Source organism: Syzygium oleosum, unplaced genomic scaffold (assembly GCF_021117445.2).
Source record: "Syzygium oleosum isolate NSW1041296 unplaced genomic scaffold, Sole_v2.1 Sole_v2.05, whole genome shotgun sequence".
Classification (NCBI taxonomy): Eukaryota; Viridiplantae; Streptophyta; class Magnoliopsida; order Myrtales; family Myrtaceae; genus Syzygium; species Syzygium oleosum.
This window is the reverse complement of record NW_026607489.1, coordinates 585,643-613,246: the sequence shown is the minus strand read 5'-3', so window position 1 is coordinate 613,246 and position 27,604 is coordinate 585,643. Positions and strand designations below refer to the sequence as shown.

At 38.7% G+C, this 27,604-nt stretch overlaps 2 protein-coding genes across 3 annotated transcripts; both read right to left on the bottom strand.

Annotated features, from left to right (window-relative positions):
* Window positions 1-1,895: 1,895 nt before the first annotated feature.
* On the bottom strand, window positions 1,896-7,197 carry LOC115670591 (uncharacterized). Of its 2 annotated transcripts, none has more exons than XM_030591888.2 (11): window positions 6,495-7,197; window positions 6,345-6,399; window positions 6,146-6,245; window positions 5,783-6,026; window positions 5,375-5,428; window positions 5,135-5,274; window positions 3,746-4,322; window positions 3,386-3,500; window positions 3,241-3,290; window positions 2,479-2,622; window positions 1,896-2,303 (listed from the first exon to the last, which is right to left on the bottom strand). In XM_030591888.2, exons 1-11 carry the CDS (start codon window positions 7,140-7,142, stop codon window positions 2,055-2,057), a joined length of 2,376 nt encoding a protein of 791 aa, XP_030447748.1. In that variant the 5' UTR covers window positions 7,143-7,197; the 3' UTR covers window positions 1,896-2,054. The 2 variants fall into 2 exon arrangements, with proteins under 2 accessions (XP_030447748.1, XP_030447749.1); XM_030591889.2 differs by having other exon boundaries at window positions 2,479-2,619.
* Window positions 7,198-9,322: 2,125 nt separating this feature from the next.
* On the bottom strand, window positions 9,323-11,606 carry LOC115670879 (outer envelope pore protein 24, chloroplastic-like). The gene is made up of 3 exons (XM_030592266.2): window positions 11,251-11,606; window positions 10,671-11,030; window positions 9,323-9,571 (listed from the first exon to the last, which is right to left on the bottom strand). The coding sequence occupies exons 1-3, from the start codon at window positions 11,446-11,448 to the stop codon at window positions 9,491-9,493; spliced, it is 639 nt and encodes a 212-aa protein (XP_030448126.1). The 5' UTR covers window positions 11,449-11,606; the 3' UTR covers window positions 9,323-9,490.
* Window positions 11,607-27,604: the final 15,998 nt, after the last annotated feature.

Genomic DNA, 27,604 nt, shown 5'->3' with positions numbered 1-27,604 from the left:
TATTCTTTCTTCACTACCAGATTCTTACAATCAGTCTGTAATGGATTTTAACATTAACAATCTGGCAGTGACCCCTTCCTGTGCTTCGCAATATGTTGCAGACAGCTAAGGATTCAATCAAGAAGGATAAGCACTGTGTCATGATATCAGAGGGGGGAAGGTCCTTCAAGCACTGATGTAAAAGAAGAAGATTCGTCAAAGGCATGAAGAAATTGTAGGAAATAGAAGAGTGAGGAAGGAAACTGGGTCACTGGAAACGAAACTGCAAGCAGTACCTTGCTTTACTCAAAAATGAAAAGTCTACTGAAGCTACGTCTATTGTACTACTTGTTGAGAGCTATCTGCTGGCTAATTTTGATGACTTTTGGTGTATTGACTCAGGAGCTACCTTTTATGTATGTAACACATTACAGGGTTTTCAGACGAGCAGAAAGTTGAATGATGGAGAGCTAGTTCTCCTTACAGGAATGAGTGGAATGCCAATTTCCACTACGCTTGCGTCAAATCTTAAGCTTGCCGTCCTAAACCTTCCCAATGAATATAAGTTATTGCAATAGAGAATTCTACCTTTCCTTGTGATGCTCAGTTCATGTCACTTTAAACATACCTGCTGGCCCTTTAATAGCCTTTTCAGATCAAGATATATGAACCAAGGATGACATCAGTCTCCGAAAATCTTGCTGCACGATGTCATTACTTCTCACAGGTTGGTTTCCTCAAAATCCTTGCAAATTCCTTCAAGTGATGTCTTCATTGAACTTTTATAAAGGCTAGGATATTTTCTTGTAAGCTAGATGTAGGTTTAAAGGCCGGAATTCAAATCAGATGCAGAGTATTCTAAGTGTCCTGACCCGGGCAACTTCGAGAGCTGTATTTCAGCTGTTCTGATCTTGGGTTGCTAAGGACACTTTTCAGGCGCTATTCAAGTGTCCTTTTGTGCTCTTGAACTCTCAACAACCATTTAATTTCTAAGTGAACACAAGGAATAAATGTTTCTAACAATTCTCCAAAAGTGCAGCTGACAAGCTCCATTTTCTCCTCTGTTCTTTTGTTGTTTCTTCTCTCCTTTCTTGTCTTAAAGAGCCCCTTGAGGTGTCTTTTTATAGGCTTCAAGGTGAGCTTTGATTTGGTTGGTTAGGAGGGGGTGAGTGTAAGTTGTAGATCTTATCAATCTGAACTTCCAGAGAAAGTTGTTCCAATCACACCAAGGGTCCAGAAGCGAAGTGCTTTTGTTCCGAAGTTTGCTGATTTATGCACGACTTGACTGTCATCCTCTTTTTTTAGTCTCAATTAATTAGGGGTCCTTGTGTTTAGTCATGTTAGCTCGATTAGCTATTTTATGGCTTGGTTATAGGAGTTTTTTAAGTGATATACATCTACTAAACTGCCGTGCTGCAGATTTTCATCAGCTATAATACCTCTTTAGTGGAAAACCACTTTATTAAAACTCAAATCTTTTTTGGTGTTTTTAAGATGCCATAGGACTCTTATCAAGTACTACGCTTTTGTTTTGTAAACTAAAACATAGTTTTTTGGTTTTCTTCCACGGGAGAACTCAGTAGTATGTATTACTCTTGTGCACATACTGCATCTTCCAAAGCTTATTCCACTAAAGCACGCGACATGCATAATCAATCGACTCGTGCGCTAAATAAAGACAATCATTAAGACCTTCCATTAAAAAAACAGTAAGAGGAATTTAAGACTCTGGTAGTAACTATCACGCCAAAGTAATTAGAGTGAAGCTTATTCAGAAGTCGATATGGCATATCTACACCAAGCTTGAACAAAAAAAAGAGCTATAGGAAAACTCCTCATGGGTAGAGCTAATAAGAAATGTACCAAAAGAAACAGACAACTGCATGCGCGCATGTAAGCTCATTAACCAGGTACAATAGAGCCAAAAATGCAGAAACTATGATGTTTCTGTAAAATTTGCCAATAGCAAATGTCATTTATCTTTGCAGGTCATTTCTCTCGTTCTCAACATGCTGCTAATTAGGCAGCACTAATAGGGGAAGAGTAGCAATACTGATTCTTGACACTGACGACTTCTACATCAGTATTCTGCTTCTTTTTGACTTATTTCCTAATCTGAATGCTGCAAACATTGTTTCAGTTTGGCTAACAATAGTTTCCCGAGCACACTGATCAGCGTACACGGAAGAATGCCTCAGAATGTCATATAATGTTGTGTTTGAGCTTACTCCATCAGCAGTTTCTGTTGTTTGGGTACTACTCTTTGACTGCGAGCTGCTAAACTTGGCCACTGAAGTTCTTGTCGGTCGACTCTCCTTATGAATCTGCATTAGCATTGGTGATCAGAAGTTTCATATTACTACCATTATGCCACGGAAATATATCAAGTGATTACCATTCTATCTCAAAGTCCACTTAGCTACAATTAGGATTGTCCGAGTTTTTAGTCCTTAGAAGTTCTCATCAGTAATCTTCTTTAACAATACTGCCAAATCTTACCATGTCTGAGGAGTCCTCTGATGCTGATATGGTGCTCTTGCTATTGCTGTCATCCCGTCCAAATATAAATGTCCTAACCGTGCTTGTCTTGTGATTCTTTGATGATGGCAGAGGATTTGACCCTCGACCTAGAAAAGATGGCTGCTGCATTTTCCAACATAAGAGAATAAGAAAACTGAGAGCGAACTATTGTTGCATGGACTTCTACTAAGTTTGATGGGTTATTATCAAGAACTTTGAATCGTAATGGATGGAATCAAGGACATCTTGATTTAGAAAGAACGTAAACTGCATTTTAGTTGCCATCAACGACTCAAGAGGATGATAAGCAAAAGCAAAAGGATAAGCACATATGATCAAAATACAGCTCTTACAAAGATGACAATAGTAGAAGATATCATGAAGGTAGAAAAGACATTCCGTGCCTTGTGAAAAATAATCCATCCCTATCATCCATGCAATCTTCCCGAAGTGGAAAACAACTAGCTAGATATTCGTGTCTTTATCGAGGCATAGGATATCCAAGTGTATGCAGATCAAATTACAAGTGGTGTTAGTGAAACTTCCAACAAACGCAACAGAGATTCCATGACCGATTAGGGGGCGTTATGGTACATTTTGGAATGTAAGAAGGGTCCACTATCCATATATGCACCAAGTGACCAGGTTATCAAAGTTTACGAAACAAGGACACGCTATCACCAAACCACCATTTAATGTGTCAAGTGATTACACGAAATCCAAATGGTGAGATAATTTTACCTTTAAAATGCCAATTGTTTTGCCTTGTGCAAAAGGTGCATCAAATCGGGCTGCAGAAGAATAAATTATTAGAAATGGTCTGCATGGCCTTAACTTTTCGTGCTGACGCACTATAATACCAATTACGAGATAGTGCAGATCTTACATAATGTTTTTGGTTTCTTCCTCTTGTCAGGGGTCATATTCAGCTTCTTTATTCGATGAAATACTTCTCTGGAGCCTTCATCCTCTGCTGGTGACATGAGAGGAGCATGTGCTTCCTGTCCAATATGGCAAAGTTCACAGACTGATTTCAGACCTTATAAGTTCCGGAACGACAAGATCACGGGTGAAGGCTAAAAGTTGTACTTACAAGGACAGACTTCTTTTTTCTTTTTCTTTTTCTTTTTCTTTTTTTTTTTTGGGGATGGGGGGTTGCTTAAACACAAGGAAAGACTGAATTGATGCGTGTCTTATAATATGAAATTGAATTTATGAATGCATCACTTTAACTGCAAGGACTCACAGTTTTTCTGAATAGGGACTGTTTGGCTAGCCGTGTCTCAAATTCTTCATCGTCAGAAGACATATAAGCATCTTCTTTATCAGTAAACACTTCTGGAATCATCTGCTTTGCTTTACGTAAATTCGTTCGTGCAGTATTTGCCGGAGCTAAATCTTCCGCGTCATCATCCCCAAACTCTTCATCTTCTTCACCTTCTACATCTTTCTCATCTTCCAGATCAAGCAGCGATGTGTCTCTCTGTTTCAGACCACAATTTAGTCTTTGCATCAGATTTTCTGTCCCAGCAGCATCCTGCTGCTCAAGCCACTCCTGGTGAAGTTGATTGCGCCTTTCATTATCTATAGGTTTTTCTTTATAGTCAACTGCTATCATTTCATTAAGTTCCTCAGCATCTTCAATGTCCTCTTCTTCATTGTCTTGGAAATGGAGTAGATCATTATCACTGTCATCTTCTTCCACAGCTTCCTCATCAATAAAATCTTTGACAGGATCTCCTTTTGGAGATAAAGACAAATCAACTGATTGATGCATATGAGGATCGACGTTTTCCTTGTTATTATCATCCTCCTCATCAGACCTTGAAGGAGACGAAAGAAATCATTAAGATGTTCCAAAAATATATGAAAATGAATAACCAGAATCACTTGCTCCAAACCAAATTAAAAATAACTACACAGCAACAATTACCTAGATCATCATGGTAGCTGCATGTGGTGTAGGAAGGGACATGTTTTCTACTTGTATGCAATGTAGTTCATAACATAAACAATGGCTTAATCAGTTCACAGCTCTAGACCGTGGTGCACTTTTGAGCATCCATTCAGAATATTCCTTGTGAAATATGGGAATGAAATAATTTCTAGAGTAGAATTTGTCCTTGAGCAAATCGTGTGATTTCAATAATGCAATAAAAAAGCAACTCTTAAATTTGCACGTTATTTATGATTCTGAAGTCTGAATATGGTCCAGGATTGATCAACGATTGCCAAGGATAAAATAGCACTGAGAATTTAGTTGATACTCGATAATTGGTCAGTACCCAAATAGCAGTTTGCAAGGCAACAGAGCAACACCTACAATATTTTTCACAACTCTACTCATTGCCCTCATGTTAGTATTATGCTTTCATATTCTACTTATGCTGAATTGGATGAAGAGTTTATTTGGAGTACAAATTCCATATTCAGCAATTTATCAGTATTCAAGTAAATGAACCCAGGAACATATTTAGTCTACCAAAATAGAGAAGTGTCAATTGTGCAGTGTATTTAAACCGACTCTCACAAATAAAGGGAGAAGTAGATTGCAAAGAAAAAGCACCATGAAGATTCTTATTAGTCAAAGCGTGGGATCGAGGCAATCATTAAAATTGGAGAATATAAGACTTACATGTCATCTTGAGGAGCAGAATCAAACTTCAAATTCATTGCAAGTAAAGATGGTGCAAAAACTTCTTCCCCGGGACTTTTGGGAATCTCATCAGGTAAATCATCTTTCTTTTCACTGCTTTGTGAATCCGAAAATAATTCCTGCATCAGAAATAAAAGATCAGCAATCCCTTTATAGACATTCCAACAGAAGAGGCAGCAATTTATCAATCAAATAATAAGTAGTGCTTCCAGAGGAAACCTGAGTATCATTTATGGGTGCTCGAAATGTGTGGTTGGATCCCCCGTCCAAAGCCTGGAGTTCAAAAGAATGATAATTATAGCGCAATGTCAGATCACCAGAAACACATAAGGAAAATAGTCAACTTCAAAACCTTCATACTTGATCAGAAAATAAATTAGTATTAGTGGTATATTGGTATCTCTCCCACATTCAGAACAGAGGGACAAGAGCACTGCTGGAGGTTGCTAGTACTAATTCAAGATTTCATAGTAAGTTGTTCATAAAGAATTGCTTTTAGGAAAATTAGCAGGGCTGTTTCACTTACAACTGCCACAGAAAATAAGATTTATCTGAAAGTGCTATGCTGCTTAATTCTGCTACTGATCAAAACCATCGAGAAACTTTGGAAAAAAATAAAAAGCTTACCCTTTGCGAAGGAGCGCCTCCAGAACCTGATTCATTTGAAGTATCATCTGACTCGCCACAGGATGGGGCACTTACATCTCTCCCTTTCTCACCAGAACCTGCAACATTTTCTTCCACTCCTACGTTTTTGGCTTTATCCTCCACCTCTTTCTTATTATGAGAAATTTCCACCTCAAACTCCAGATCCTCCCCCAAAAACTCGTCATAACTACATGTGGTGGACAAATTCTTCAGCATGACAGATCTGAATGGATAAAAAGAATCGCACATATCATTTGACCACTGCGTAAAACAGTGGAAACAACAGTAATAGTTACACCAACAACATAACACGAAACCCAAATGACAAAATGATACACTCACTTCTTGGAAAGCTCAAGCTTCCTTTGCCGGATCTTCTCCAGTATAGAAGAGATTGGCTTTTGAACAAGAGGCACAGGTTTAAAGGTCGCATCTCGAGTCTCTATGGAATACAAATAGGACAGTACAGTCATGCAACGATACTCAATTACAACGTTTATCAGGATTCTGTTGCTTAGAAAAATCAGGACTGGAAACGCACCTCGCAACAGTCTCTGAGAGTCTGCACGAAGCTGCTCGAGATAGCCTCTTCTTTCCTGTTCAATTAGGGAAGGCAAAAAAACAACTTCATCAGCCTGAAATCAATCATTAAAAAATTATGCTTCATCGAAAAGGAAGCGAGTAACAACACCTTCTCTGCTCTTCTTTTGTTTGTAGCATGAGCTTGGTGCTTCTCATCCTCTTCGACACAATTCTCACCTCCCTTCGATTTCCTCTTCTTCCCCTTCTTCGTATCCTCCTCTACACCTCCATCGGCCACCTCCGTGCCGTTCTGCCTCTTCTCAGGCCAATCGCTTCTCGGATCCTCCTTTCCCTCTCCGATCGCATCTCCGTCCCCATCGCCACTCCGCGCATCGAGCCGCTCCTCGGCGGGATCAAACTCCAAGACTCTTTTCGCTCGGGATCCATCAGTTCCGGAGCCCAACTCCTCGCCATCACCGTCGAAATGCGCAGACCCCGACCCGACGAGCTCGCTCTCGCCAAGGAGATCCTCGGGCGCTGCAGGCAGCTCCAGCTCCAGCTCCGACGACGGCTCATCCCTCGGTTCCTCGAGCCGCGGGCCGCCGCCTGAATCCTCCGAGCTCAGCGATTCGGGACAAAGCGGACGCGCGAGTGGCGACGGCGGGTCGGGGCTTTTGTTGCCGCGGAGCTGGGAAGGACGGCGATCGGCGGCGGCGGCGAGGGCGGCCTTCTTGAGGCGCTTCAGCTTCCGCGCGTGGACCGGAGGGGAAGTTGGATCTGCGGGAGGGAGCAGCTCGAAGTCGTCGTCGCTCTCCATCTTCTTCTTCCGATGGCGATCGAGAGAGCGAGAGAGATTTTGGCTGGTGATGATGGAAATGTGGAGAGGCAAAAAGTGAAAAAAAAAGGCGGCAACGAAATTCCTCTTTCGACGATTTCTTTTGAAAGTTTGAAGAGTTGGGCGCTCGACATGTTTGCGGGACCGATGATTTCGATGGCGCGAAAATCACCGGTTCGCTCTTTAACGGACCGGACCGGCTCGGCCCGTGCATGCACCGGTTGGAAGCGGCCCTTTATGAGACGAGAGCCGAATGATCTGCCGCCAAGGTCATACAAGCCACCTGCATTAGAGACGAGTGCAATCGATCGGATCATAAAGAATGGGTTTAAATGCGATGCGTGAAGTGTAAAACCCGATTTCAAGGGAGAGAGATTGCTTGCTAGACGCTGAGTTTATGCTGGGCGTAGTAAAGTCTACTCTTGCAAGACGCAGATAGGTCCATTCATTTATGAACTGTAACAGAATGTTTAATCAAGTCTCTGGATTTTTTTTGTTCATTTGATTCTGTAGCACATCAAATTTTGCAGACCAGTATTCACCAACTAATAGCACTTTGGTCCTTAAGATCTTCCCAGTTCTTAGACTCGAGGAATCTACAGAGTCTGAATGTGATCACGAACTTATATAACCATATTAGAATTGCCACCAATCAATTCGAGTAAATCCAGGTTAATTAAACTCGTAAGGATAGGGGTAGTGATTTGAAAGCTAGCTACTTAAGTGCACCTGTAAATCAATTGATCAAACAAAAATCTAAGATTTTAGGTCTGAGGATTTGATTACATGTGAGACAAATTAGGATCCCATGACGCCCTTTTGGTATTGCAGTCCTATTATTTGTTAAGTTACAAATTCACTTAGCATCCCTCGTGCTTCTCTCGGTATAATAGGGCTCACTTCTCACGCCTTCATGAAATGTGAAAAAGTCAGATGGTGACATTCTTCCCCACTTGATGTTTGCGATGCCTTCGTTGCAGGCCATTCTATCACTTTCTTTCATTCCCCTAACCATCGTTGCCCCTCCTTAGGTCTTACATGAATGGTCAATGTTCGCCCAACAAAATGCATGGTTGGCTGTCGCCCCCTCCCCATAATGCACCATCACCAATAGCTCACCCAATAGGAATACATCTTCTATCACTTCGTTCAATCAAAGCTTTCCCTACTCAAATATAATCGAACATAGTAACAAGTGGCAACGGTACATAAAATTCAGAAACCTTACTCTAATACCAAGTGTCATAGTTCGAGATGACAGCCCCAAGTTTAAGGATTGTGGTCATGTCATATCTTCGATCACGAATAGTACACTAGCCGATTCAAGCACGCACAGCCCCGTTAGAAAAGTTGATTAAGACTCCTAACCTTCAACCGCTTCAAAAAAAGAAAAGAAAAAAGAAGAGTGGACTTCTAATCCTCTAATCATGATCCTAATGACCGGTCGCTCGCCCTATTGAGAGAGAGAGAGAGAGTTAGTTAGGATTCCAGTTAGATTTAGAAGGTGAGTTGGGGATTAGAGTTAGATTTATTCGTGTGGATTGCATCATTCCAAATTAGGTTTCCAGTACAGTTTATTTATTTTTGCCAACACCCATGCATGCAATAAACAAAAAAGAGATCTGCTGACAGCCACGTAGGAATCAACATTTTCCGCTCGGATAAAGCGATGCCACGTGATATTTGCATTACATGGTACACGTCCTCAAACCATAAGACATAACATAAAATTCTGATCCTTGAACCATTACCCCGATCACAGGCTCTCCACCCTGCTTTAGACACTATCCTAAGATTCCTAATCACTCTGCCTTGAACTTCAGGCTGCTTCAGAGGCTGGATAAGCGCTCTGATGCACCGTGAAGAGCTAGCTTGATCAAGAAGATATCGTAAAACCACTCGGACAAGGTGAAAATAATTCTTTGCTCATCAATTCAAGTCCCAAGAAAAGTGCACTCTGTTACTCTGGGGAATAATGACTAACGAGTCCATAATCTTGCACTTTTGTTTAGCTTTCCCAGATAAAAAAACACAATTCTTGGCAACCGGGTCAACATAGATTCACAACTGCAAAGGGAGATTGCAATGTTTCATCCCCAGAAACGTAAAATCCCACTTGAAAATACTACCAAGGGGTACTTAGCACTTTGGAAATTGGAGACTTTGCCCAAACTTCTCTCTCTTATAAATTATAAGTATCAAGAAGTGAGAGATAAATGCTGAAAAATTTCAGGACCACAGTCAACTAGGGTAGCGAATGCTTATCCAGGTAAAATAAATTTCAAGCCAGAAAATGAAACTAGGACTCCCCTTGAAGTAATACGCATCAATCACATGTCGAAGTTCCACGTACTTTCAGCAGTTAATTTTGGCACCTTTGATTCTTCATTCAGATTGAGAGAAGCAGATATCTGCGAAAGAGATAAGATCTCAGTCAACAATCGCAGATGAAATCAGATTTCTGAAGAAGCAGCAACATAACAAGCAAGCACTCGCGCAATATCACCAGTAACTAGTCAATCTAGCACCTATGCTCTAGAATACCCTGATTTATGATTAAAAAAAAAACTAATTCTTTATCCCTTCTCAAAGTACGGAATCTAACTGTCGCAGCATATAATCGTATTTGCACATACACGTTTTCATCTCCTGACACTCCTTTATAAAGCTGGGCCCTTGGACCTTCAAAACTCAAAGTTACTCGAGAATCATCCGTCGACCCGAGAGGCATTTCTTATATAATAAAACAAACCCATCAACCACAGCTGCTTCGGTAAATCATGCATCATGTTGAAGTGGATAATGACCGCATGGAGTCAAACAGTTCAAAAGTATGATTGCTCCATTCTTAAGAGGCCAATCGCCCATAAGTGGGCGGTCATGAAAGCACATTTAGAGGACAATCCATCCAAACTAAGCTCCGAAGTGATTCTCATGCAGATCAGTACAAAATAAATAAACTCCAAACAAGCTAAACAAGTATCAGTCTGATCCCAAGCCAATTTTGGCGATACGCATGAGTAAAGTAAAGAGGTAGTTTTACCTCTTAGTATTATTAATAAGATGCATACTCTTTACTTTACTGACATTAAGATACACTGAAGTGATGATATTAAAATTCAGGGAATCAGCAGACTTGTCTTTAATGATGTGCAGATGGCAAATCAATCTTAGTTGAAAAACAACCGAAGGATGTTTATTGTGCATACTGCAACCACGACGGTTTTGGAAAATGTCTACTGATGGCAAATACAACAATGGCTATATTATGAAGAAACCATATTACCTAAGACGATCTTCAGAACATTTTCATATTATTTAGTAGGCTATCACTTAGACTCATGCATGATATCTTGGTATTATTTCATAAGGGAAATGTAACTTTAAATACTCATCAGGCCAAGATAAAGGTCTTCATATTCTAGATTCCTATCAAATGAAGAGAGCAAAATCTCTTTCTGATAGCATCTCAAAATTAGAAATACCAAGCACCAACAAATAAACCCATACCTTGAAACACCCATTCAACTTCGAATTCCTCGACCACTCCAGCCCCAACGCCTTGCTCGTAGTCTGGTAAGTCGCCCTGAGGACATCATCCCCATATACATTCCTCGCCACCGCAAAATCCCACGAATTCTTCGACAAATCATAGGAAGGCTCGAATGTAGTCAACCCTTTATGGACATAAGTGTACTTCAACTTGCAATTCCCCGGACCAAGCAAGTAATTTGCCGACAACTTATTAGCCGGATCGATCACGAGCGCCCCTTCGAGAATCGTCCGGTTATCGCCCCTGCTGTGGATGTACGTCAAATTCAACTTCTTCTCGGCAATTCGGACCGAGTTCATGAACTGGAACCTAAAGTCCTACGCAACAGAATGCAACAACAAGGTGATTAACAACCAAAACCCAGAAATCAGCTCACGATTACTGAACTTCAAGCTTGAATTTCACAGAGCCTGAGCCTAAATACCCCATGTAATAATTTCACCCAATAGGCAACCCATTTGTCACCAACACCCATAACCAACGAAAGCCCGGAAATTTGGGAATTCGCGAGTGAGAAGAGAGAGAACGGAACTCGACCTTCTTGGGGACGTTGTAGTCGACGATGAAGAATCCGGGCTTCTCGACGGCGAGGACCAAGCCGTTCATGCTTGGGCCCTTGACGACGGTGGCGTCGGTGATGGAGGCGCGGAGCTTGAGCTCGCCGGCGCCGACGCCGAGGGTCGCGGCGGCGCCGTTCTTGTCCAGGTCGTACTTCCCCTTCAGCGACGCCTTCATGTTGCCTTCGTTCGGGAGTGGGTTGAATATCGTATCGGGCGAAGTGGTGGTGGTGGTGTTGTGGGTGCGGGGAGGAGGAAACGAAGTGGGATAAAGAGACGAGGAAAAGGAGATGCGGAGCGAGCGAGAGAGAGAGAGCGAGGGTTCAACTTCAAATGGTGGTGGTTGCCTGGTTGGTGAGCGTCGGATTTGCACGACGTGCTGATTCGGTCCGTCCGAGGGGGATTATTCCGTTTCTCCGGCGAAAAAAAAAAAATTTCATTTTATTTCGCGAAAAATATATATTTAAAATTAATTGCTTGGATAGCTTACAAAAATTGATGAACGGAAAGGCCCGATCTCACCGGCCATATCAAATAAGTGCTTGAAGTTGTCATATCAGAAGGGCCCGACCTCACTGGCCAAAGGGCATTTTTGTTCTTTACTTTTTAATTTTTTTTTCTTTTTTTCTTCTTTTTGCCTTTTTCTATTTTTTTTTCTTTTTCTTTCCTTCTTTTTTTATTTTTCCCTCTTCCCTCCGCCAGCCATAGTTGGTCATTAAACTCAGGTGAAGGCCACCCTCTCCGGTGTCGGGTGAGGGCAAGGGTTGCCCTCGACAGATGTGGCGAGGGTCGCCCTCGCTCGCCCAACCCAGGCGAGGGCGACCCTCGCCAGACGTCGACGAGGGTGGCCCTCACCTGAGGCCGGCGGTGAGGCGCAGCGATGGTTGGGGAGGGAAGAAAAAAAAAGAAAAAATAATAAAAAAGGAAAAGGAAAAGGAAAAGGAAAGTAAAGTAAAGTAAAATATATATATACTTAGAATTTTTTATACTAAAATGCCATTTGCCAAAATAGTCGCATATTGGCTGGTTGGCCAAAAGTCTTTATTTGAAACGATTTGGCCACTTCGGGCCTTTATTTGAGAAAATAATGATACTTCATACTCTTATTTGAAATTTTCCCTTAGTAAAATGAATTCCCAATTATGAATAGAGGAAATCATTTTCCAATGTCTTTTATTTCATTGACATTTTTTGATATATTATTTCGCTTTTCCTATGCCTTTTGATATTTGACGTAATTGCCCATACATTTTGTCAAAGAAATAAAATATTTTATACTTTACACCTTACCAGATCGTTTTAAGGAATTATATTCATTACATTGACGAGATTTATTTTCATAAATGAGATCCAAATACCCATAGACGTTTTCGGTCACACTTTTCAATATATCATCAAAATAAAAACTAACTATTTTCTTTAAATGATTTCCATGAAAAGCATTTTTTATTTCATGAAATTTTTCATGAAACAAATATATATATGTATATATGTGCAGCAATTTAAATGACAAATCCATAACATATTTTATCCGTTATAACAAAAAAAGGGAAAACTTGAATGACAGTATAAGATTTCAAATTTATATTCTTAAAAGTTTAGACGTTAATTTTTTAGACAACTTGGTTATATATGGTAATGAGTTACATGTTTCGATTTCACAAATAACATGTTTACTGTCTAGTCAAGAGTTTGGGTAGAAGGTTCGAACCCCGGCTATCTCTCTCAATTTGGGAAAATTGCCCAAAAAACCTATGCCTATATTACAGCAACCAATTCAATTGAAAACTTTTTAATTTGACTAATTTAATCTCAAACATTTTGATAATTTCTCAATGTAGTCATTCAAGCTAATTTGGCTGAATATTGCTGACGTAGCAGTTTAGTCAATGTCAATCATTTTATGTGGTACTGCCGGGACAGATGTAGACGATTTTTGCAATTTTTAAAAAATTTCAACTTTTTTCTTTTTTTTTTTTGCTTTTCTTTTATCTTTTACCCTATTTCCCTCTGACCGGCCTTGATGATCAGTGGAGGTAAATAGGAAAATAAGATAAAAATAAAAAATAAAAAATAAAAAATTCAGAAAATGTTAAAAATTTGTTCAGGCCAATGCCGATTGTACCATATAGGACGACCGACATCCACATTAGTAATTGTCAATCAAGGCAGGACTGCATTTGCAAATCATTTAAAGGTTTGGGATAAAATTGGTCAAGTTGAAAAATTTAGGATTGAATTGATCGTCGTACAATAAATTTAAGACTTTTTAGATAATTACCTCCTTTCAATCTTCTTCAGCTTGTTGTTCATGTTACCATTCATACTTCACCGGTTATTCTATTAAAGTGGTTCACTCTATAACACATCTTGCGTGTAAGTTAAACGCGAGGATCAACGTTAAGTCCTAACAACCTGAACTTTTGGAAATAAAGGTTTGTCTAACATTTTTAAAAGAATGTTCCATCTCAAACTAAAGTAAGCTCTGATTGCAATTTATGATTAGCAAATATCTTCTTGAAACACCCTCCAGCTATGCCTTTGTGAATTACAAGTTATGGATATTATCTGCATGTAAAATTAATCAAAATTAAATATGATTGATGTCTATGCTCGTAACTCGCCAATTAGAGATTTCATTGAAGGGTGTTTTTCACTTGAATTAGAGAAAAACATGGCCCCTTATGATTTCTTAAGCAAAAACAATTGCTCCACTGACTGGTAGTACTGGTGGCAACATTGCAACCAATAGCTGTCGTAGCATTAGGAATTTTTATGAGTGGAGATTAGGGGTGAGCTAGATGGACTGATCGAACCGGAATCCAAAAGTAAAACCGGTGTCCAGGTGATCCAATTCCCGGTTCTAAGGGGGGAAAACCGATGGAACCGGATCGTCCGGACCGATTAGTTTTCATTTATTTTGTTATTTTTGAAAGTAAACTTAATAATCTAAAATCCCTCACGCACTTTTCCTGTTGCTCTCCTCTTTCGGTCTTTTCGAATTTGCCCATGATGCTCACGCCTCCTCTTTATTCTTTCCCTCTCCTCTCTCCTAATCGCCTCTCGCTCGACGTTCCTGCCTCTTTCCCTCTCGCTCAAGCTTGACGCTCCACAGAGACGACTTAGTCGACCTGGTTGAACAAATTGGATTACCATTCGACGAGTTTGGCAAAAGTAAGCTCAAAGAGGGTAATCAAGAAATAGAGAACCCAGTAAGTGAGCCATTATGATCATCTGTGCGAGACCTGGTCTCTATTGCCCATATCGAAGCATACCATAGTAAAACCCCCCCAAAAAAGAAAAGCCAAAGATAGAGACAGATGAAACCAAACTCCATAATTTCGAAAAAAATGAAAAGACCCTCAAACCAAAACTAGTGTAGTTTGAACCCAAACTTACAAAGGATAAACGAGAGTGACGAGAGGCCTGCGTATCAAGCTCAAAGAACCCAACTTTACTTCATCAAAGACCAGCAAAGCACAAACAACAACTCAAAACATAAGAAACTACAAAGACATACAGTGCGAGGACATCAAAGTTATTGGCCACGACTTGGAGGAAATTCCCAGAACCTATTATACTATCGTTGCGAGTTCCGGGCGTCTTCGAGTTTATTCTTCTCCACAATAATTGGTTCCATTGGACTGCTTAGAAACCGGACTAGATTTGTCCCTGGTTCCGGAAACTAGAAATCGGTCCCTCCGGTCCAGTTCCCCGGTGGGACTGGACCGGACCAAAAACTGATCACCTCTAATGGAGATAATTAAGGGTCTGTTTGGTGACGTTTTTGTTATTGGGAACAATTTCTGTTCATTAATAGTTTTTTCTATTTTTATTCTTTGGATGAATTTTTTAGCAGAAGAACGCATTTGTTAAATGGACAAAATTTTGATTCCCAAAATAGAAAAAGAACATTGATGCATTTGGTACAACCCTAAAAATATCTACTCCCAATTTTTTTATTTAATTATAAAATTGTCAGTAGAGATTTAACAATTCATGTTTGGATAAAACTAAACTAAAAATAGAATTACAATATATTATAATATAGAATTGGATGATATTAATACAATCATAGAGAAAATTACTTCTCATAGACAAAATAAATACTGGGTAGTGGTCGTGGAAATTGCAGTTTAGGGTTAGGATTTTATGGATTCGGGTTTTGGGGTTTGGGGTTTGAGGTTTGGGGTTTAGGGTTTAGGGTTTAGGGTGCGTTTGGTAACCATTCTGTTCCCGGAAATAATTTTTGCTTAGAAATGATTTTTTTTATTCCATTCCCGGAAACAATTTCTAAGCATTTGAAAGCGTTTGGTAACTACTCAAAATTTATATTCATGTAATAGAAAAAGAACAGAAATGCGCTTCGTAACTGCACAAAATTTCTTTTTATTAATAATATTTTAATAATATTTTGATTTTTTTAAATATTTCTTTCTTTTTTTCCTTTTTTTTTCTTATCTTTTTTTATTCTTCTTCTTCCTTGGCCCATGGCCAGGTCACCGGCGTGGGCGACCGGCCACAAGCTAAGGCTGGCGAGGGCAAGGACTGGACCCCCACGGCTTGGGCAAGGGCCACCCTCGCCGGATCTGGCGAGGGCTGGACCCTCGCCTAGGCCACGAGCCGCCCTCGCCAAATCTGGCGAGGGTCCTGCGAGGTCGCCCCTTGCCTAGGCCGTGAGGGTCCAGCCCTCGCCACTCGCGGCCTAGGCGAGGGCGGCTCGCGGCTTGGGCAAGGGCAGCCCTCGCCCAAGCCGTGACGCCCTCGTCGGCCTGCCACCGACCACAGGCCAAGAAAGAAGAAGAAGAAGAAGAAAAAAATTCGTTTCCATTTCCGATTCTTGTTCCCAGAATCAAGATCAACTTTTTTTTATTTTTGATTCTGTTCCAAAACTGATTCTGGGAACAAATTTGTACCCGGGAACAAAAAATTTACCAAACGGATTTTTGTTCTTTTTTTGTTCCCGGAAACAAAAGAATAGAATCAAGCACTGTTTGGCCGGTTACCAAACAGGCCCTTAGTGTTTTGAATTTTGGTGTTCGGGTACAGGGTTTAGGGATTCAGGTTTTAGGGTTTGGGGTTTAAGGTTTAGCATGAAAATATCTTGTGAAAGTGAAAAAGAGCTAATCTTGTTTCTCTTTTTGTTCTCGAGAACAGAAAAAGAGATTTTTTTTACTTTTTATTTCTATTCCAAATCTATTCTCTGACAACTTTTCTATTCTAGGGAATAAAAAAATTAACTGACGTTACCAAACGGATTTCTGTTTTTTTCTATCCCGGGGAACCAAAGAACAAAAAAATTAAAAAACTGGAATGTTACCATACAAACTCTAAAAAAAAAAGCGAAATTGCATTTTCACTAAGGAAAAGAGTTGCATGAGCAATTTTAAAAAAACTTGATAGGTTTACATGCCTATCTTTAAAAGTTAGTCCCCGATTTTTATGTTTGATTTTGGTCTATGTAACCGTTGTGTGTGTCGAATAATAGATGAAAACTTCTGCATGTGACCAGGCTAAAGATACAACATAGCTACATGATCAAGCAACAATATCAAGATTAACCTAAGAATGTCCTCCAAATTTAGGTGATTAACAACAGAAGCGATGTATTTTCAGTATAAACGATTAAGTCGAATTATACAGCTATCATATCATCGACATAAAATGTCCAAAGGTAAACCAAAAATATCCTTGCAATCTAAGTAACGTGCAAGAACCCACATTAGATACAATAATTAATTGAGTCAATCTCAATTTTGAACTTTTTTTGCACTATTTAAACAATTTTGTGTTCGCACAAATGTTTATGATTTGGCTTTTCTTAATTGTAACTGGAATTTGTTATACTGTATTGGGGTAAATTCTTGTTTGATAAATAGTGGGTCAAAACCATCTAAATAGTAAAGTCAAATTGACATTTAGGCTCCGTTCGTTTCACAGAAAATGTGATATTTCTTAAAAATATTTTCCAGAAAAATGACTATTTTTCGATGATTGGTTGAGACTTGAAAATGAACTAAAAAATATTTTCCGCCATTCGGTATCCAATTTGATTTTGGGTTTATACTACGAAAAACCCCAAACTGGTACACCTGTGACAATTTTACCCCAAACTATTTTTTGACCACAAAAAACCCTAAACTGGTACACCTGTGATAAATTTACCCCGAACCATGTTTTTGACAACCAAAAACCCCAAACTGGTACACTTGTGACAATTTTACCCTGAACTATTTTTTTGACCACCAAAAATCCCAAACTGGTACACTTGTGACAATTTTACCCCGAACTATTTTTTTGACCAACAAAAACCCAACACTGATACACTTGTGACGATTTTACTGCCGAACTAATTTTTTGACCACTAAAAACTCCAAACTGGTATATTTGTGACAAATTTACCCTCTGTTAGTGTCCGTTAAATTAGATTAATATCACGAAAATAACAAATTGGTAAACTTGTGACAAACAGAAGAGTAAAACCCAAAACCGGTACACCTATCAATTATCACGTGTCATTAAACTTAACAATTTGATAGTAAAATTTAACGTAAACTAACGAATGATACAGGTGTACCAGTTTAGGATTTTTGATGGTCAAAAAATTAGTTCAGAGGTAAAATTGTCACAGGTGTACCGGTGTAGGGTTTTTTGTGGTTAAAAAAATAGTTCGGGGTAAAATTGTCACAGGTATACCAGTTTGGGGTTTTTTGTGGTCAAAAAAATAGTTTGGGGTAAAATTTTCACAGGTGTACTAGTTTAGGATTTTTTGTGGTATTAACTCTTTGATTTTTTAGGCAAAATTACCAAAAAAATCGATTTTTAATTATTTTAATTTTTCTTTTTATTTTTTTCCTTTTCGTTTTCTTTGTTTTCTTCCTTGGCCGGTCATTGGCCTTGGTGAGCTTGACCTTGCCGGCGGCGAGGCTCGAGCTCGCTTGTGGCTGGTCGCCGGTCGAAGAAGAAGCAAAAAAAAAAAAAAAGAAAGAAAAGGAAAAAAAGAAAAAGAAAACGAATAAAAGATACATTTTTTAAAAAAATAAAAAAGGAAAATGTGTTATTTGTAAGAAAATGAGGTGAAAGAATATATAGAAAATGTTTACGCTTTCTAAAATGCGGAAAACATTGTCCTCGCGTTTGAAAGTGTTTTTTCCATTGGTGGAAAATGTTTTCCATGACTAGTTTATTTTTCGTGAAACGAATGCTGGAAAATCCGAAAAACATTTTCCCAAAAGTTGTTTTTCGAGAAACGTTTATTTCGCAAAAAAATGGATAGTTTATAAAACATTTTCTTAAATTAGATCAATTGTATCTGTTGAAATAGTTAGTCAATATCATATGTTTTGTTCAATCAATTTTGTACGTGATAAAAACGATTAATTTTAATGATATATTTTTTAAATTATTAATTTTTCGGGAAATAGATGGAATCTAATTTAATAACTTTTAAAGAAAAATGGAATTTTTCCCAAGATGATGATGGCTCCAGTGGGGTGTACAGCGGTGATTGAACGGTTGTTGTCGGAATTGGTCGTTAAGCTGATGTACGGTGAATAGTGTTGGTCATCGATACATCAATAGAGACAACGATGATCATATAGTCGGATGTGGTCTCGTAAAGGACAATAGTTGGTGAACAGTGCTGCTAACTCACTGTCAATGAAGGTGGCAACAACTTGGTCAATGGTGTTACTTGTGCAAAGTTACTCTAGTTAAAGTTCGTAATTATAATGATTACAAAAATAAATAATTAAAAAGATGGAAGACATCTTCTCAAATTGAATATGCACTTTCAATCAAGAGATATATGTACTTTACATCATGTCATCGGCAACTTCCTAGACCTTTCGATATTGAGAGGCATTAACCCCATACATAAACTTGCAACTTTATGGAGGCTTGTTTGTTTTGGTCACTACTTCAACGAGAGGGGTGCCTCTTCGCATATGAAGTTGTAGTGACCAGGCTCGAACGATTGTTTATGTAAGTTCACAAAAATGTCACAATAGCTTGACACGATTTTATGTCCCTGCTACATCTCCCCCTTCTCTTGGGGTTTCCTCTCTTTCCCAGCTGCCAACCCTTTCCCTAAAGTTCTGTTCCTACGGGAGAGAATCTCTATCTCCCTAGCTCTTCATGTTCAGGACTCCTTCAAGACTTCTTTGTTGATTTCGTGGAAGACGTTGTCGACTTCCTCCATGAAAGTGGAGAGTTTTGACCCTGTGAATGCTGAATATCAAAGCGCAAGCGCCTTGTAAAAATATGTTCTTTTCAGATCTACTCAATCGCTTTGGCTCTAGGTGCTTGCTCCTGAAAGTCGAGCGTTCCGTGAGTCTCAAAAGCTCCTCTCCCGTTGTGTTCAATGATGAGCTTATCTTATTAAAAATGATTTTGTGATTAACTAATATCTATTTTGCAGCTCTTCTTTCCCTATTTAGAGTTAGATATAGATTTGGGTGCCCAATCAAGATATAGATATGAGATTTACAAGACATTATTTGTGCTCTCTCAACCTATTGGCGTTATTGTTGTCTTTATATGATGATGGTGCAAGGAAAGTCGAACCTTTTGGAAAAGCTGTAGCTACTAGAGAGGGAAATCTCGACGAGTGCACATTACTAATGATGATGCGAGTTTTCGTGATCGGCTGCCGATTGTACTATGATGCCATGAAAAATCCGTTCTTGTGGAATAATAAGCGAGTCTATGTAGGCTATACAAAGTTGATTCATTTTTTAGATTTTCATTGGACTATAACTCTTTGGGATTGGTTTTGTCTTGAAATTATGTCTCTCTTTTATGTAAAATGAAAAGTTTTCTTCTGATAAAAAAAAAAGTTCACAAAAATACCAAGTGGCCATGGTTCCTTTGGAACCCAAAGTTGGGGAGGTCAATCCTTGCCTCCTATGCCCTCCGACACGCTGTGTGAAGATGTTCCTGCCGCAGCCGACGCAAGTTCTCATACGGCCATAATATACAAAAAATATACAAAGATATCTTCTTGCGGCTAATCTTTACCGTATTGAAAATTAGGCTAATTCAAAAAAAAAAAAGCACCAACTTTACCTTCAGTGACAATTCTAGCCTGAACTTTTTTTTGTCTCAATAAAAAGCACTAATTTTTACGTGAGTCCCAAATCTGGCATCCATGATGTGAAATTTTCAAATTGTTCGGGCCAAATTTGAGATTTAAGTAAAAGTTTATGATTTTTATAAGACATAAAAAAGTTCAAGTCAGAATTATCACTCAAGGTAAAGTTGGTGCTTTTTTTTGGAATTAGGCCATTAAAAATTCCATCCTTCTTTCTAAAACAGATGAATTGTTAGGACATTACAAAATTCACTTTTTGGTCCCCCGAACTTCTCTTGTTGTGCCATTTTGCCTCTTATGCTAACTGCATTATACGGCGAACGTGTGTATCGCAATTCTTACACATGACAAACCGACAAATTTTTTATTAAAATGACAAATTTGAAGGGGACTTTTTAATCTAACCATAAAAAAATAAAAAATAAAAAATAAAAAAAGAGAAGAAGAGGACTTTCTGAATTTCGGGTCACGTGTGCAGGAATCAATACCCAGATTCGAAGCAAACGGAGGGCAGTAATGACCAAAATCAGAAATTCGTAAGTTAGACTGATTCCGCCCGTCAGGCCTGCAATCTTCGGATTGCTACCGTATGTTGTCGGACGCATTGTCACGAGTACAGTGAAAGACTTTTTGAAATTTAGATTAATACCACGAAAAATGCTAAGTTAGTACATCTAAAAAAGATTTACTTCAAACTAATTTTTTTATCATAAAAAACCTCAAAATCATACATCTGTGATAAATTTATCAAAAATTAATTTTTTGACTATTAAAAACCCTAAACTGGTACATTTGTAATAAATTTACCCTTTTTAATCATGAAAAATCACAAACTGGTATATTTGTGATAAACGGAGGATAAAACCTTAAACTAGTACAGCTGTCAATTGCCATGTGTCATCCAACTCAGAAATTTAAAAGTAAAATTTAATCGAAACTAACCGATGGTAAAATTATCACAGTTGTACCAATTTGAGATTTTTCATGATTAAAAAATTAGTTGTAGTAAATCTGTCACAGGTGTACCGGTTTGATATTTTTCATGGTATTAACCCTTGGGAATTTCATTGGGTGGAGCCTGTAACCAGAAGCCAAGTTCTAAAGGGCGCCAACCTTTTGATGTTTGGTGTAAATTTTGGTAAGTACATATTATAATCCACCATATTTCATATAAAGCTTTTCTTTTTAATCTTACCCTCTCCAAAATTCTTTTATTCCATTTTTCTTTGATTCGAGTGTCTTTTGTTCGTACGATATTTTCGTTTTATTTAGCGAATGAAATTATTCAATTATGACAAAAAAGTAATAAGATTACCAGTAGTCCATTTATTTTACTCGAAATTCAAAATCATTTTTCTCTATTTTTTTTTGTTTTAAAATGGTCCATTTACTTTATAAAATGTGCCACCGATAGTCCTTGCATCGTTTTCAGTGATGGATTCTATGACTTGGACTTCTTGTTGCTGATGTGAACTTCATAATGTTAAAAATCGTTGATTTAGATTTCTTAAGATAAAAAAGGTGATGTGGAGTGCGCATAGGGATAATTATTGAAAAAGTCCTAAATCTATGGTACGGAGGCTAATTTAATTTTAAACATTTTAATTATGTTAATATAGTCCTAAATCTTTTGAAGATTTGTCAATTTAATTCTAAACCTATTTTTATATATTTGGCTGAAAGGACTACATTGGTAAATTATCAAAAGAATTAACACTTAATTAACTAATCATCAGATAGTTTAGGACAAAATTGGCATAATTAAAAGATTTAGAAGTAAATTAGCAAATCGTTAGAAGGTTTAGAACTAAATTTGTACAATTGACAGATTTAGGATTGAATTGGGCCTCTGTGCAATAGATTTAAGATTTTTTTGGACAATTTTCCAAGTGCGCATGCGGTTGTTTTTTTTGCATTTTTCAAATGTTCTCTCTCTCTAACAATTCATCCCGATCTGTCTAACCTTTTTGGCTAAAACCAATGGAGTTCTGCTTCCTTTTTACTTCTCCAAGACATCCTCAACTTCAACACCCCCAGCTGACCCTCGGGCAAGCTCAATCTCTTCTAGTGCACGTCCTCAAGCTTGCGGCATTGATCGCTCGAGCTTTGAGCTCTCCTTCTAACATTCCATCACCATCTGCAGAACCTTTTTGGTGAAAATCAATGGAGTTCTTCTTCCTCTTTACTTCTCAAAGACATCTTCAACTTCAAAACCCTTAGCTGGTTCTCGCACAAGCTCAATTTCTTATAAGTCGCACCCTCAAGCTTGCTCCTATTGTTGCTCGAGCTTCGAGCTCTCTCTCTAATATTCCATCACCATCTACAGAACCTTCTTGGCTAAAATCAATGGAGTTCTTCTTCCTCTTACTTCTCAAAGACATCTTCGACTTCAAAACCCCTAATAGGCTCTCGCACAAGCTCAATTTCTTCTAGGGCGCGCTCTCAAGCTTGCTGCCATGGTTGCTTGAGTTTCGAGCTTGCAGCCATGGCTGCTAGATCCGAAGTGTTGTGGAAATGGATACTCGATCAGGAGTCTCACAGTAGCCATGGTCGTGGAGCTTGAACCCGAGCTCATGACCATGGCTTCCACGGCCATGGCTGCCATATATCGAGCTCAAGCTCGTGGCCCTAGCCATTAGATCCAGAGTGTTGTGGCAATGGACGCTTGATCCTAAGTCTCACCGTGGCCATGGCCACGAAGCTTGAGCTCAAGCTCACTCCTATTATTATCAATTTGACCTCAAGCGACAATGGCTCCCACATCTCCAGCTTGAGCTCGTGACATGGCTACGACATTTGCATCCCAAGCTTGCGACGGCCATGGCTGCTCATGGTAGATGTCGTCTTTAGAGCTTTGAGCTCGTAGCCATGGCCACCATATCTCAAGCTTGCGACCATGACCACCCAAGCTTCATCGTCTCACATTCATGGACAATTGTGCTCAATGTTTGGGCTAACAATACAACTTAGAAAGGGGGTGAATAGGATGTTCAAGAACTTTAAACAAATTTTCTCGCCGAAGATAATAAGCGGTAGTTTAATAATGATCAGTGGCAGATCAATGATGACAAGTGCAAGTGTTCCTAATAAGCAGATGCAATTAATGATAAGCTAATAAAAATGATAATGAGGAGAAGATTGCACAAATGTTTATAGGGGTTTGGTTTTTATCTCCAAGCCTACGTTCTCCTCCCAAGGTAATGGCCTCAACACCACCTAGATTCCAATAGTAATCTTCAAGTCAAGTTATAATTATCGGGTACTGTTTCTATCAATCAATAGATCACACTATCAGATACACGTAATGTAATGACCCTTGTACACTTGCTTGTAACTTGATAACAAAGTAGCAAGAACACTACATGGAGAACTTTCAGATGAACAAATGTACAATATTAGCATAAGGAAGAATGATGGACATCACTAATATTTGTATCTTTTTTCGTCCAACCCTTTTGAGCATCTTCAATCCTTGTTATATAGACATCTCCAATACATCCACTGCAGACTTTTTGGAAAGCAAAGACCCGTTAAGAGTTGACTAGAGCAGTTTCCAAGGTCAAAATCGCCCATATAATCCATTCCAGTGGCAATTGCAAGAATTTCCCAGAATGAAGGATACCGATGCTATCATATCCACTTTTCCTTTAAGAAGTTGCCAGTTGTTCTCTAACATGTTCCCGATTCTCCTGCTATGGTTTTCTCAACCTGTCGTCGATTATTACCCTTTTGATGAACGGTCATCTTCAGACGACACATTCACCAACATCTGTCGAGACTCGATATCAGCATGATCCAAAGTTCGTATATCACCGATATCAGCATATACACATAAGTATTAATCTGTTAATGCTGTCCACAATTAAACGGTGAGAAATGACTTGCGATCAATCATCTAAAGATTTTTTTTGAGTATGTCAACTTCTAAAGACTTCAAGTTGACGAAAGATTGATCATGGTACCTCCAAGTCTTCATGAAAATCCTCATCATATAAGACTTGTTCACCTCTTGTCGATATCTTCTTCAGTTTTCACTGAACTCTGGAAGATCTATGATATCTTCAGTATCTTTCTTAAGCTTACCACAACATCTACATTTATCATGAAGATATTAGTGCCAATGATAGATTTGAATCATTGAAATTCCATAAGAATGTTTACCCAACATTAGAGGCGGCGTCACAGATGGTGGAGAGCAGTGGCGTTGATGTCGATGGGGCTAGGATTTTTTTCCAATTTTTGATTTTTAATATTTCTTATTTTGCCTATTAAATGCATCTTTAATTTATTATGATTTTTTAAAAATATTTTCTTCTAATTTAATCCACATGAGACTTTAATCGAAGGACAAGAAGTGTACTTTTTAAAAAGCATAGGCCCCATTTAGGAACATAAAAAGAGAGTAGATGGACAATTTTAAATTTCAAGAAAAAGTAAAGGGATTATTTGTGATGTTGTCCCGGATAAAACTGTTTGCACCTTCCAACATGAAGTATATCCCATCGAGATAGGGGTGATTGATTGCAGGGTGGGCAGTTCCCACCTTGGAACTAGGATGCCTACTCTGAAACTAGGAACCGCCCACGAAGAACCGCTTCCATAAAAGGGGAACCGAAAACAATCCACCGGTTCCTTCGGTTCTCGGGTGGTTCCGTGAAACCGGCTATGTCCTGGGAGGCTGGGAATGGGAAATGTGTTGTATTTCACAAATGTACATCAAAGAGCTGAGGCGAGGGTCGTGATCTTCTCATTTGATACTTAAAAGCCATCATTTCCCACTCCACAAATTCCTAATTGAAAAAAAAATCTCTCGACAAATTTAAAAACAAAGACATCTTTGATAACGAGTAATTGCACACTAATTAAGCCACTCAGTCTCCAAGCACCCAAAAGCCGACTTGCTTATGCCACTTAGCAAGGACATTGAGCCAGAGCATCCGTTGCTACATCTTGATCAAGTGCTTCAACATGTTGATCTTCTTCTCCGTGTCGAACTGGTCGCCGGACTTGGATTTCTCCATGAGCTCCTTGAGCGAGACTATTGGAAACACATTCTCAAAAACAATTCACAAAACGTGAAAAAACGTGCCCATTCTATATTTGAATTACTGATTGAGCGAGGGATATCACGTAAACGAACATACCTCTTTGCCACAGATTAAATGTCTACCAATTTGCAGCCTTGAGAGAGCGTTCCAATTTTGGGAGTTTTTCTACAGAGCGTCGTTCTCTGGAGCCGTAACGTGAATAAGAAGAGTACTAAATCTTTTCATAATCACGTTCTTAAAAGATAACTTCCATCTTATCTTTTTTTTTTAACTCCCAATGAAGATAGGCCCGCATGATGGACCATGGGCCGGGTTAGCCCAACATGGGCGGCCCATATATAATATCTATCATCTCCCACTTGCTCATGATGGGCTAAATATAACTTTTTCTTCTTTGCAAGCTTCATACAGACAAATAATTCGTGTGACCAGCATACTCTGAGAGCTCGTTGCCACACATCTGTTAGGAATATATAGCAGCTCATGTTGGGCATATTTCCTTAGAGTAGATTTAGTATGCAGTACCCTAGATCAATCAGTCACATTTATATCTCTCTTAATCTCTTTAAGTATCATGTATTGTATTCACAACTATGATTGACAAATAATTATAATTGGTCGACTTGTGAACATAAAACTAGTATGTGACATCAGCTGTAAATCGGTCTTCCTCTTCCCTTAAACCTCTCGATTTCAGTTCAGCTTGCTTTTCTAGAAATGCCCCATTAGATCGAATTATTCATAACCATTGGCAACATCCTAAGATAGTAAACATTGAATAGAAATTTTGAGAATAAGTAAGAGTCATGAGGGCACTTGATTGAGGAACTATTATCCTTAAGAGTCTCACACGACTTAAAAGTTGAGATCAAAACTTTCGCCAACTCTTATTGGTCGTCTCATGCATACGTAGTATGAAATACGTATTATGGTATTCTCTCCTTCCCCATGGAGCATATGTCTTTACACTTAATACCGTACAGATGATAATTTAGACATATCCAATGTCTAACTTGAGTTCACAAATCTACTCTATTTATAAGCATCTATCAGAATTCACATCTGGCATTAAAAACAGATAAAATGAAATATGTGGGTTTATTTTACTTTCGGACATAATAATCTATATGTCCTCATCTTAACATTCTGTTAAGGCGATATCAATATTTTAAGCTTGAGCTCTTAATTATTATCTAGATAATAAGTTTAAAATTGTCTCATCTCTATTCATCACATAGTGAGTAGAGGCGATTACCCGTGTGAGTGGACGAATCTCTCATCTGCTCGACATATCTTTCAATATAATGCACTAAGCATTAAGATGTATAAATATCAATTTATCTCATAGGCATTAATAATAATATCAAACTTCATTAACAGTGAACATTTGGGAAAAAATACAATATTTAGTATATCAGACTCTACGCAGTCCTAGAGATTTTACATGACTATAGAACACATCTTTAGGAATCGGCTTCGTCATTGGATCTGCTATCATTCTTTGCATAATTATGTACTGTACGTTTACTTCCTTTCGTGCTACCATATCTTTAACATAGTTGTATATGATGTCTATGTATTTGTTTTTACAATGGAACTTGGGATCCTTGGTGTAAGTTATTGCTGCTTGGTTATCACAATGTACCAATAATGACATTGCAGCATTTCCAGTAACACCTAAATAATCCAAAAATCTCCCTAGCCAAACACCCTCTTGTATTGCCGCTGAGAGTGACACAAATTCGGCTTCCATTGTTGATAGTGCTATACACTGTTATTTCTTACTACTCTAAGATATGACGCCATTGTTCAGTAAGAATACATGCCTAGAGGTGGATTTCCTATCATCCAAATCTCCTCCCTAGTTAGCGTCAGTATAGCCTTCAAGGTGCATATCACTTCCTTGATAACTCAGCGAATAATCAGCAGTAGCCTTTAGATACCTCATGATCCTTTGAATGGCAGACTAATGTGCTTGGCCTTAATTAAATTGGTATCTACTAATCATTCCAATTGCAAAACATATATTAGGTATCGTACACATCATAGCGTATATTAAGCTCCTAACGGCACTGGTATAAGAAACACGTTTCATTTGTTCCCGTTCTTGTGGAGTTTTAGGACACATTCCGAGGCTCGGTCCTTCACCATTCGCAATAGGAGTATCTATGGATTTACAATCTTGCATGCGAAAT